This window comes from Momordica charantia, assembly GCF_013281855.1.
Source record: "Momordica charantia cultivar OHB3-1 chromosome 10 unlocalized genomic scaffold, Mcharantia_2.0 BLBB01000010.1, whole genome shotgun sequence".
Lineage (NCBI taxonomy): Eukaryota > Viridiplantae > Streptophyta > Magnoliopsida > Cucurbitales > Cucurbitaceae > Momordica > Momordica charantia.
In genome coordinates this window covers 7,657,800-7,670,113 of record NW_028275158.1, presented here as the reverse complement: position 1 = coordinate 7,670,113, position 12,314 = coordinate 7,657,800, and the positions used below count along the sequence as shown (strand labels likewise).

Sequence of the window (12,314 nt, the reverse complement as noted above, 5' to 3'; positions counted from 1 at the left end):
CTTGAGAATTTTGGTTGAGATTTTTAAATGTTTTATGTGGAACATTTTATATTGGCACTGGCAGGAAAATTTTATGGGAATTATCTGAGCAGTTTATGAGTAGATTTTATTTGCTTCATTCACCTTACATATGTTGTGTTTGGAATTAAGATTTAGGTCTCGATTTTATGGATATATCCATCGATATATTGATATTTTAATTCTTGGTAAGTATTTTATTTTTAAAGCAACGATATTAAATTTTCATTTAATGTAAGAGTATTGTCTCTGTTCATAAAAGGGAAAGAAAAGGTCAATCTTTCTTACCAATGCGTGATATGATGCCAATGAGTTTCCTTTTGAATAATTATTTAACAAATTTTAACACAATTATAGAGATTAAGAGAGGAAAAAATACCCTACATTGAAATTGTATTCTAATTATATAGACTTTAGATCACAAGTTTAACGGCAAACTTTTAGTTTTGAAACAAAAATTGTAGAAAAATAATTTTTTTTCTTTCTATTTTCTATTTCTAATTTTTTCTCGGTCCAAGAACTAGAAAAACAAAAACAAAATTTTTCTATCTAATCTTTTTTCTCTCTATTTTTTTTTCTAACTTAGGTTTAAAATGTCTCCCTCTAAAAATTTATTTTTCTCTCTTTAAAATTTTCCTCTTTATAAATTTTATCTTTTAGTGAGATATGTTAGAATAGAAACAAAAATTATAAAGATTAAAATTTGTAAGAAAGATCGAATTCATAATCTTTTAATCGATACCCTAATCAATTGAGGTATTAATATATTGTTTGACGACTTAGTATTTACTCCCTATATTTATTGTTCAATAAAAAATGTCATAAAATATTAATTACATATAGTTTATTGGAATAAAATTGAATTAATATTGTCAAAGTGAACATAGCTCAGCGGTAATTGACATATACCTCCAACCCCAACGCTCATGCGAGATTGAAAAACCTTTTTCGAAAACAAATTTTTTTTTTTTACTACTATCAAATTGATTAATATAATCATTTTAAAGTTGATTTTCCAAAAAGTGATTTTAAAGTGATGGATAAAAAATCACTTTATGACAATTTGACCCTTAAAAAGACTAAAATCTCTTTAAGAAAATGTGACAAAACACAAGTATTTTAAATAAAACTATTTCATAAAGAATGTTTCAAGAAAAATGGTATCCCAAACTTATCCTTTATAATACAAATAAATTAGGCAATTTTATTCAATTAATTTCTACTTCTTCCTTCCAAGGGACCTTTTGGTTTTTAAAGTTTAGTTTGCTACCACCGAGAAAAAGATACATGAAATTAAAATATTTTATAATAAAAATGCTTGAGAATTAAAAGATTGTTGTGTTTGGTATTATTGAAAATTGTCAAATTTTCATTGGAATAAATAAAAATTTTGTTTATTTTGTGGAATTAATACTAGAGCTATTATATAAATGTGAAACTTTACTAAACAATTAACTAAAATTAGTAAAATAGCTAAATTATTTAATTGAATAAATTTAACTTATTCTATTATTAGTTAGTTAGTTAATTAATAATTTTGACAAATAATCTTTTAGAGTAATTTAATAAACAAACAATTTCATTCTTTTAATATATTTTTTAAATAAAAATGAATTAAGTAAATTTATCAATCAACCACTCAATATATATTTCTTTTTTGATGGAATCAACCACTCAATATTTACTCACTTATTACAATGCAATAACTAACTATAATAATATTAATTAAAATACATCATTATCGAAAAAATATATTATATTATACTTTAGGTTTTAAATACCATTTTAGTCCCTATACTTTCCACTTTGGTTCATTTCGTTCTTATACTTTCAATTTTTGTTTGTTAATTTTAGTCTCTACACTTTTGAGATGTTTGTTTTGGTCCCTATACTTTTAAAAAGTGACCATTTTGGTCACATTCATTTTTATTTTTATCTCATTTATTTCTATCAAAATTTTAAGTGTGACAATTCATTCACTAAGTTTCTTGACTTTTTTTTTTTTTGAAATATAGCCATAAATTTGTATTAAACAATTTCTATTGTGTATAAAATTTTAATTACTTCTTTTATCAGCTATAAATTTAATTGAAAGATATTTTTTAAAAATTAAATTAATTAAATAAGATAAACAAACCTAGAAAAAAAGATATAAAAAGAGAATAAAGAAATTGAAAGATATTTTTAAAAAATTAAATTAATTAAATAAGATAAACAAACATAGAAAAAAAAAAGATATAAAAAGAGAATAAAGAAATAGAAAAAAGATAAGAGAGGAGAAATCCCTGGATTTGGAAATTCCCCAAAAAAGTGATAATAAGTGCATTTCCCATTCAAACCTACTCATTCCCATAAACCAAATGGGCCATAAAAGGTCATTTGAAAAGTTGGGAAAGAGAGAAAATCAAGTTGTAGGGCCGCCAAAATAAAAAGGAGTATTGACATTGCTATACCATTTATAACAAATATTTACAAAATATCTAAAATTTTCGTAGGATAGAATAGGTATCTAGATTCTCGTATTTGTTTGATAGTAATTCCTATAATATGGCTAACCCAACAAGTGGAAATCAAATGAGGAGGAAATAACAATGTCGAACACACGACCTCCCGCTCCGATAAAGATGAATAAACCATATTTAATTCATATACGGATATCTCAACAACTTTCGGTATTCTAATAAATTCATTAGTACAACATGTGAGGGTGATGGTGGAAGATTGAACTCACGACCTCTTGATTGAAGATATATATCAATTATTGTTGAACTATGCTCACTTTTGACTACATTATCAATTTTATATCTACTAGGTTTTTGATTTATTAAATATTTTTAAAAAACTCGTTAGATACAAAATTGAAAGGTCAGAATCAGGAGTACCAGAGTTATCACATCATCTTGCAACTATAAAACGCCATCATTAGTGGCCACTATATCCTCCACCCCACCACCATCACATCTTATTATTTAGTTGAAGAAAGGAAATTATGGAATCCATTAACAATGTAGTCAATGAGGGAACCTCCATTGCAACCAATATTCTTCCTGATAAGTTCAGAGCTTCTTTGCATTTGGAGGATCCCACTATTGAATGGAGGTATGGGAAGCCTCCCTCTTATGAAATTGTTGATCACCTCTTTGAAGAGGGAAGAACCAAGGTTAGTTAGGTCTATTTCTAAGGGCCAGGAAAAATTTCCTTTTTTTTTTCTCATTTTCAAATTTATTAAAAAACTTAAGTATTTTGTAATTAATTATGTTTTTTATTTTATTTTTTTTGGGTTAAAAAATACATTTGATCCTTTACTTTCACTAAAGTAACAATTTAGTCCCTGAGTTTAAAATTTGTAACAATTTAGTCTCTATAGTAAAAATTTTATTAAAATTAAGTGTCAAATTTTATCATATAACAATTTAATCTTTCTAATTTATAAACATATTTGATCCTTCTTTAGTTTATCGATCTATACATACAAGAAAACTTAACAAAAAAAAGTTCAGATAAGAACTAATATTCATTACCAACTTTAACATACAAGGACTAAATTGTTACATGTTAAAGTTCAAAGACTAAATTGTTACTAATTTGAAAGTACAAGGACTAAATCGTTACAAATTAAAGTTCATGGACTAAATTGTTAGTTTAGCAAAAGTACAGGGACTAAAATTGTTTTGTAACCTAATACTAATCATCTGTTAGTTTAATTTGTTTTGTGTTTTATGGTAGGTGTGGCCGAAAGGATCTCTGGAAGAAACAGTGCAAAATGCTGTGAAATCATGGCAAGTGGAGATTAACAACAAGACTAGATTACAGGATTTCAAGACCATAAACCCTCAGAAATTCACGCTTTATGTCAATGGTAATCTTAGTTTGTTTAATTAATTTGTTTCTTAAATATATGTTTTACTCTCCAATATTTCAAATTTACAGTACTTTATTACAGTTTAACATTTTTAAACGGTTAAAATACTAGTTAGGTTTCTGTACTTTGAGTTCTTGTTTATTTTAGTTCTTATACTTTTAAGATGTTTGTTTTGATGCTTGTATTTTCTACTTTGGTTCATTTTGGTCCCTGTATTTTGAAAATGTTCATTTTGGTCCCTGTACTTTTAAACAGTGACCATTTTGGTCCTTTCATTTTATTTTTTCTATCACAATTTCAACACCACATTATAATCAATATATTTCTTACAATGTAAACATTACTTTATACTAAATTGTTTCCATTAAGTGTAAAATTTGTGTTATCTTGTGAAGAGAGACTAAAATGATCACTTTTTAAAAGTATAGGGACCAAAATGAACATTTTCAAAGTACAGAGACTAAAATGAACCAAGAATAGAAGTACATGGACAAAAATAGTATTTTTTAACCTTTTCAAATTATATTTTAATCTTTCTCTTCGGTATGTATGCATAGGAAGAGAGGGGCTGTCTGGAGAAGAAACACCGAGGATTGGGCCCTTCAATGCATTGCTGAAGAGTTCTCTACCAAAAGAGTTTCAATATTTCAATACAGAGAAAGAGACATTTGAATCTTCTCATGAAGAATTTAAGGCTTGTTTTCCAAGAGGGTTTGCATGGGAAGTTACAGAAGTTTATTCAGCTCCTCCTTTGATTGCCTTCAAATTTAGGCATTGGGGTTTCTTTGAAGGACCTTACAAAGACCATTCCCCCACTGGTGAATTGATTCAATTCTTTGGTATGATGACTCTCAAGGTAAAGTCCAGATATATTATCCAACATCAATAATTTTTTTTAATGTTATTTGAATCATTATGTTGGATAATGTGCGACCATAGTTCCATCGATGGTCTTTTGATCGAGGTGGAGATTGTTGGGAATGCGATCAAAGTTATGAGGGTTATGTCCAAAGCGGACTAAATATCATTACATTGGAAATGTGTATGGTGGTCTCCTCACGACTTTGCTTTTGGTATATCACCCAAAAGGCCTTATTGTTTTATATATAGATGGTGTCCCTAACTTATATACTAAGATTTTCGCCTTCTATGACTAACGTGAGACTTTGATCGCATTTACAACAGACCAAAAATTGAAAATTGAATATGATTGTTTAACCAAAACAAGCCTATATATATATATATATATATATATATATTACTCCCTTGGGAGCTGATCTTTGTCAACTTATTAACTGTGAATCACTCGAGAAAATAACCATTATTTTTAGTTCAATTTTTTAAACTAGACATTAATAATCGAAAATAACTTTTAATTACACGAACATCACTTTTCAATAAAGTTGGAACCGAACATTAAAATGATTTCCTAGCTACTAAAAGAAAGCATTTTCCAAAAACTTTGTAGAATGCAAGAAACGAGTATTAATATTCATAATGTTCCATCTAAAACCAATTGGTAATGAGAGGATAATTTATATCTATTATACTTAACATGCCTCTCAAGATCATGACTCTTTTGGTTCATCAATCTCGTTTGAGTTTTTAGACTCTGATACCGTATACCATATTAATATTCATAGGGTTACATCTCAAAACCAATATAATTGGTGACGAGAGAAGTAGCTCATGTCTATTATAAACTTAGGTAAGGTTCTTTTATCAATGTGAGATCTTTAACAAAGAACAAAGGCTCGGTCTATCGAAATTATAATAATTTGTTGACGGATTATTATGTATAATATTTGGACAGGTAGATTCATGGATGGGGGTTGAAGAAGTTCATGTCTACTATGATCCAGGAGAGCTATTTGGAGCACTTTTAAAGGGCAAAAAAACCCCAAAAAATGACAATCATTCAGCTGCTTCGGATGCCTCTGCCTGCCCATTCTCCAAGCTCAAAAACTAGGTTTTGAAAAAATAAAGTTGGTCTGAAATATATATTATGTAACTCACTTCTATCTATTCAATAATGTCGTCTCTACAGATACATACAAATAAATAAATAAATAAATAAATAAATAAATATATATATATATGCCTAGATAAAAACGGGGTTTTCTTACATATCCACAACAAAGAACCACTGGCTAAGACATCAGAGCACCAAGGGAAAATACTTAGCTCCTTCAAATTTTGTTATCACCCCTGACAATTAGGAGGGAAACGTAAAAACAAATTAAAAAAAGAAAAGAAAAATGAATGAGTTGTCAATTTTTCAATAGTGAGAGGACAAGATTTGATTCTGAGTGTTGGGGAACGGTCAAATATTATCCACAGTGAAGATACTCAACTTTTTGTATTTTTAAATTTTAATGATAATTAAGAGCCTATTTAGTATAATGTTTATTGTTTTTAGATTCACTAACTACATATTTGTTTTTTAGAGCTGTTTTCACATTGGGTGATTATACAAATAGATGAAATTCTAGAAACATTTTTTAATTTTTTCTTTTTAGATTTGGATTTGGAATGAATGCACAACTACATTAGAAAAGATAAAATTTCAATAACATAATATTTCAGGTTATAAATTCGTTTTATTTTTGTTAAAATTAAACAATATAAATTATATAAATTATATAATATTGTAAAATAATAATTTTGCAAAATTTATAACATATATGATTAATAAATTAATTAATATTATTCTAGATTAGATTAAATATTTAGTTGGTACCTACCTCCAGTTTACTAATATATTACTAAACATGCTAAACAATTTTTTAAATTGAGATTTAATTTACAAATATGCTACCAAACAGACATCTGAAAATACTGAAAACATATAATATAACTCTGTTTTTCACTAAATTCGTTGCTTTTAGATTTTCGTTTTTAGATCACCAATCAAATGCATCCTAAGTTTATGTGGATGAGGTTAATAATTTTTTTTGGTTTATTTAACACTTACGTGTCACACTACTTGTATTATTTAAAGATTACGTGATGACCCAATATTGAGTAGGTTCAGGCATTTGGCAGTGTAAACTTAGGGGATTTGGCATTGGCAACACTTTGGTTTTGACCTCCCAATTACGACCACTCCACTAGCACTTATATGAAACAATTTGATTTGACTCAAAAGAAAAAGTTTGAATGGGAGATTAAATTTTAGTCAAATACCAAGAGATAAAAAGAAAATTTATTCTCGACTAAACTCGAAACACTCCATGAATTTTGTGACCAATCAATACTTGAATGTTAATGAACCGGGCTTACAAATGATCGGGTGGCACAAATACTAATTACTAGCTGTTGTGAGAAATCAACGCTCAATTTTCTATTCATCAATAAGTTGCATAAATAAGAACATTGTCTAGGTTTAAATGGCTTTGAAGGCAGTATCAAGAAATGAGAATACTGACCATAGCAAACTTCGAAAAATATATATTTATATAGAGTAACAAAAATTCAAATAATATCTCCAAATGAAAATTGGTTTTAGAATATAGGGTATATAATAAAATATCCTGAGAATACACAAAATAGAATGAAAAGTAGAAGCCGAGCCATATAAGGTAAGGCAAGAAGTGGGGGCAAGGCATGGGCAGCCAAGGGCACGTGAGCAACATGTTTAGAAGTTAGTAGGCAACTGTGGCACACCCCGGGTGCAAACGGCTAGAATGGTCGGGAAAATTTCGAGTACTACAAAAATATATGGATACTCATTTCATTCATTGTTTGTCACGTTAGCATCTTATTAAAAATGATGTATGGTTCACTAACATTAAAAATTACTTATAAAAACAAATCATGGTGTGAAGAAAGCGAGTACCATACTTTCGTAGTACATGAATTGTAACATCTAAGGCCCAAAATTTGGACTAGGATTCGGAATCCAAATTTAAAATGCTTTGTCTTCACTCACACAAAAAAATCCCTTAGGAAGTCACCCAATTCAAGATTGCTCCAAGTCAAGCACGCTAAACTTTGGAGTTCTAAGACCACCAGAAAGGTGCACATTGTTACTATAGGTAGTGACTATCAATTCTTTTTAAGTATATTTTTATGATTTCAGAATCCCTCTTAATCGGATGTGGTATTGATTCATTTATGTATCCTCCTCCCTATTTGGACATCACATAAATTTTTCTCAATGGACACACATGTGGATGCCTCCTAAGGTTTAGGAGGCAGTGTGGCACAGGCGACTGACAATGAGTGCACACACGACAACAACATTTTTAATTATTAGTTCATATTTTATTATTAAAGTGTGAATTAATACAGTTTGTTTTCGTGGATCATTTTTTTTTTATAAAATGCATCATACTCATCGATACTAATTGATGAGGACTCTAAACCTCTGCTTTCGAAGGAGACCTTCTAGAGACGACGACTATTCCGCATTGTGATGATATTGCAACATTATGTCTAGTACATCCTAAACTTTAAAAAAGATTTAATAGGTTTCTAAACTTTCAATTCTGTTCGGAAATTAGATGCTCCAGAACAATTTTCCCTTCCACAGATATCCAGATAAACAAAGCCAATCACAAAACACAATAAGAGATTAAAGGAAAAACAATAAACGACATAGGAATTTATACTTGGGTTATGTCCAGTCTTCCACTCAGATGCGGGTTTCAAATTGGATACAAAACACTTAAATATCTCCCTAGATATTCACCTTCTAGAGATCCCAACAAAAACCCTTAGCTTCTAAGTATTTAACACAATTACGTACCGGAATGAAAACACTCACAGAATAATCAAGAATAAATTATCAAAAAATAATATCTCGATTTGATCATTTTTGTGCTGTCAATATCCGGGCCGCTGCCACTAATTTGCTGCCAAAATTATACCAAAATTGGCGGCTGGAGTAATCCCTCGGCTGCTCTACAATTTTCGGCCAAAAGAAAACCTAAGCAAAACGTTTTCCTTTATGTAAGGAAATGCTGCAGTGTTAACGCTACGAACTCCACAGCGTCTATAGACGCGCACAACCATTTTTTTTCTTTAGATTTTCGGTTACAGCCATGCTCGCGGCCAAATTCCTGCAGCTCCAATTTTCACCCGTTTTCATTCCTTCGATGTTCCGACGCAATCCGGGCTCGACCCGACTTTGGTTCCACCAATTCCAACAATAAATTATGTATCTAATATGTTTATGCAAAGAATTGCAACGAACCAAGCTCGAACCCGGTCCCCGGCTTGATCTGAACTCAAGAGTGAACCTGCACAGGAGGGCAAATTCTCCGACGCTCAACTCAGTTCTGATCGGACTCAATATTAAGTTCGAGGTGAGATTCCATACCTGTGCGTAAAATGAGGCCCTCTATTTACCCTCTATTTATAGTTGGTGGGTCCGACAGCATTTACGACCGACGGTTATCCCTGTCTTTCATTAAATCGAACCTGTCGGGTTTGAGCAGATCGAACCCGTCCAGGTCGAACCGGGGCTTTTTTACACTTAGCCTTGTAGATGGGCAGACCAATCTCCTCGGCAGGTTCGAGGTGGACAGATACTTTATTCCTTGAACACCAACGAGTGTCCTCCACATGTCCGAGATATTTTTACCCCAAACATAATAGGTTCTTAAGTTTGCAATTTCGTGTCTAATATATCTCTAATTTATTAGATAATTTTTAAAATTAAAAAATTTATTGGACACAAAAGTGAAATTTTATTAAACAAACAACACAATTTGGAAATAAAAGGTCGAAGGTTAAACTTAAAAGACAGAAGTACTGAGGGTGAAAATTACAAACTCATTCCCATAAACTTTTGTCTTTTAAGTCAGAAAGCTCATTTACAACTTTGTCTTTGAGTTGAAGGCCTCTTTACATTTTAATATACCATTTACAACAAATATTTACAAAAATATATGACTTTAATTTCCAGAATAATTACAATATAAATTGCCAACTAAAGGCAAGCTAACATAAATAGATAGAAAAAGACGGATGTGCCCTTGACACCCCACGACAACAATGAAATAAAAATAAGTGATCGAGGGGAATTTTAAGGATAAAAGAATAAAATCTAAACAAACAATATTTCATTAAATAAAATCTAAAATTATCTTATGCAAAAAAAAAAAAAAAGAAAAAAAATCTAAATCGTGACCGTGTTTAAAGGAGAGTATAGAGTTGGAATGAGACTGTTGTTGGATTTGTACATAGGGAATGCAATTTGCACTTGGTTTGGGGAGGGAATGATCATGGATATATAATATAAAGACGACTTTATAAAAAGCAAGAAAAGCACCCAGCAAACTACGAACTTGACTTGAGAGGGCGACCACCGAGATAAACAAACTAAACAAAGAAGGGTGCGGAGTCCGCCCAGGTCAAGGGTCTCCCCGATATCTTTTCTCAACAAAAAAGTGAAAGTAGGTGAAAAAAATTCTAACATCATCGCAGCCCACTTGGTTTTCTTTCCCGCGGAGCGGCATACGGAAAAAAAATCAAGAAAAAAAGGCGAGGAGAAGATAGGCAGCTTGACCCCTCGAGGAGATGATACCTCTTTTTTTTTTTAATAGCTATATTCTGCCAAAAACTTTCTCCATTAGTATTTGGGTGAAACTAAAAGCAAAGCTGGTACGACGGTAACCTTAGATAAAAGCAAGCTCTCGTTTAGGTTCTTAACAACTATTTGGGTCGTAACCTTTTGGAATTTTTTTTGGGGATATATTATTTCTTGTTCCATATATATTTTCTTTAGACATAAATGTAATTTCTTGTTCTTTCTTTCTTATTGAAAATATATATATATATTTGGTAACTTTTTATTATATTTATTTATTATTATTTTTTTATCTTTCAAATCTTAAATTAGAAAACGCAGTGTTTTTCTTGAAAAATATATTTTTTTTTAAATAAAACGTTCAAAATTATTATTGTTATGTTATTATTTTTCTTTTTAGAGACAAAGATTCTCTACCTCGTACCAAAATATTTTGAATTCAATCAAAATAAAAATCAATTTTTTTTAGTACAACATGAAGATTGAGATTCGAACTTATCAACTTTAGGTTGGAGATAGGTGAATTATTTTAACCAGTTGATCATCACATATATATATATTCCTTGAAAATGGAATCAGTTACAAAATTGTTATATATAATTGTGAAACATTGTTGTTAATTATAAGCGATGAGTTTAAATTAATTAGTTACAAATAATCAACTAATAATTTTAGTTAAATAATTAACTACAATTAATTAATTATTGAAAATAATGCTTCTACAAAAATAATTTAATTGAATGAATTTAACATACTCTATTATTATTTACTATGATTCTTTTTTACATTACTATATATTGATCCATAAAAATGATTTTTTTTCGGTTGATCAAATACATAGCAAAAGTAAGGAAACGAGGAAAAAAATAATCTTTCCAGTTAAAATACAACACTAACTATCTAGAAGCTTACTCGAGTCTCCACATATCTCTCTTAAATATATTAACTCAAGAAATATCTTAGCTTAGGCTCGAATTCTAAGGAATTTCTTTGGATAAGAATACGTTAAGAAGTATCTACGATACTTTATAGAGATCTAGTACAATTTATTTACTTGGGCTTCAAGAACAATTCTTCTATAAATAAGAGAGATGTCTCCACGGGCGAATGAAGTGAAGAGAGTGAATCAAGTATTTGTGTAATGAGTGAAGAAAGTATGGAAAGTTAAAGAGTGAGAGAGCTTTTATCTTTCTTCAAAAAATATGTGAGGGTGGGGATCGAACTCACAACCTCTTGATTTTTTGGCAAGCGATAACTCTAATTCAAATCAGAAGGTCGAAAAAGCAAAAGAAATAATATGGTAGTGGCACAGAAAACCACTAGGCCAAACATTATTTTCTTTTTAATATGATATACTATATTCTATTTAATTAAAATCCGGGGGCATGTGCCCGGTCTCCACGCGGATTCACCCCATCACACGTAGGTTTGTTTCCTTCCATCTCTATATTATGTGACATGTAATTGTGTCAAGCTTGTTGAATAGTTTTTGGTTGAACTACCAATTTAGTCGATAACCGACTTCAGGGCAGATCTATAGTAGGCCAACTAATGGCTCTAGCACCCTCAACTTTATGAAATACATTATATTACATATATAATAATAGACTTATTCAATTAATAAAATCTTTAGCTCAACTGGTTAAGACACCTATCTCTCACAAAAATATCATGAGTTGAATCTCGACCCCACATATTTGTTGCTCAATTTGTTAGACTTTTTTTAAAAGTTAAATTGCAAGTTTAGTCCTCTGATTTTAAAAAAATTATCCAATAGATCCTTAAACTTCTAATTTTGTGTTTAATAAGTTAATCTATTAAACATTTTTTAAAATTAAAACGGTTGTATAACATATTTTCAGCTATATAAAACCCTCCATAAGTGGCCACTTTGTCCTC

General features: G+C 30.0%; 1 protein-coding gene across 2 annotated transcripts; it reads left to right on the top strand.

The window, feature by feature from the left end:
* Positions 1 to 2,974: 2,974 nt before the first annotated feature.
* LOC111012819 (pathogen-related protein-like) lies at positions 2,975 to 6,252 on the top strand. 2 transcript variants are annotated; one of them, XM_022287090.2, is made up of 4 exons: positions 2,975 to 3,178; positions 3,745 to 3,877; positions 4,438 to 4,736; positions 5,694 to 6,250. In XM_022287090.2, exons 1-4 carry the CDS (start codon positions 3,008 to 3,010, stop codon positions 5,847 to 5,849), a joined length of 759 nt encoding a protein of 252 aa, XP_022142782.1. In that variant the 5' UTR covers positions 2,975 to 3,007; the 3' UTR covers positions 5,850 to 6,250. The 2 variants fall into 2 exon arrangements, with proteins under 2 accessions (XP_022142782.1, XP_087974631.1); XM_088118505.1 differs by having other exon boundaries at positions 2,994 to 3,117; positions 5,694 to 6,252.
* The last annotated feature ends 6,062 nt before the right edge of the window (positions 6,253 to 12,314 follow it).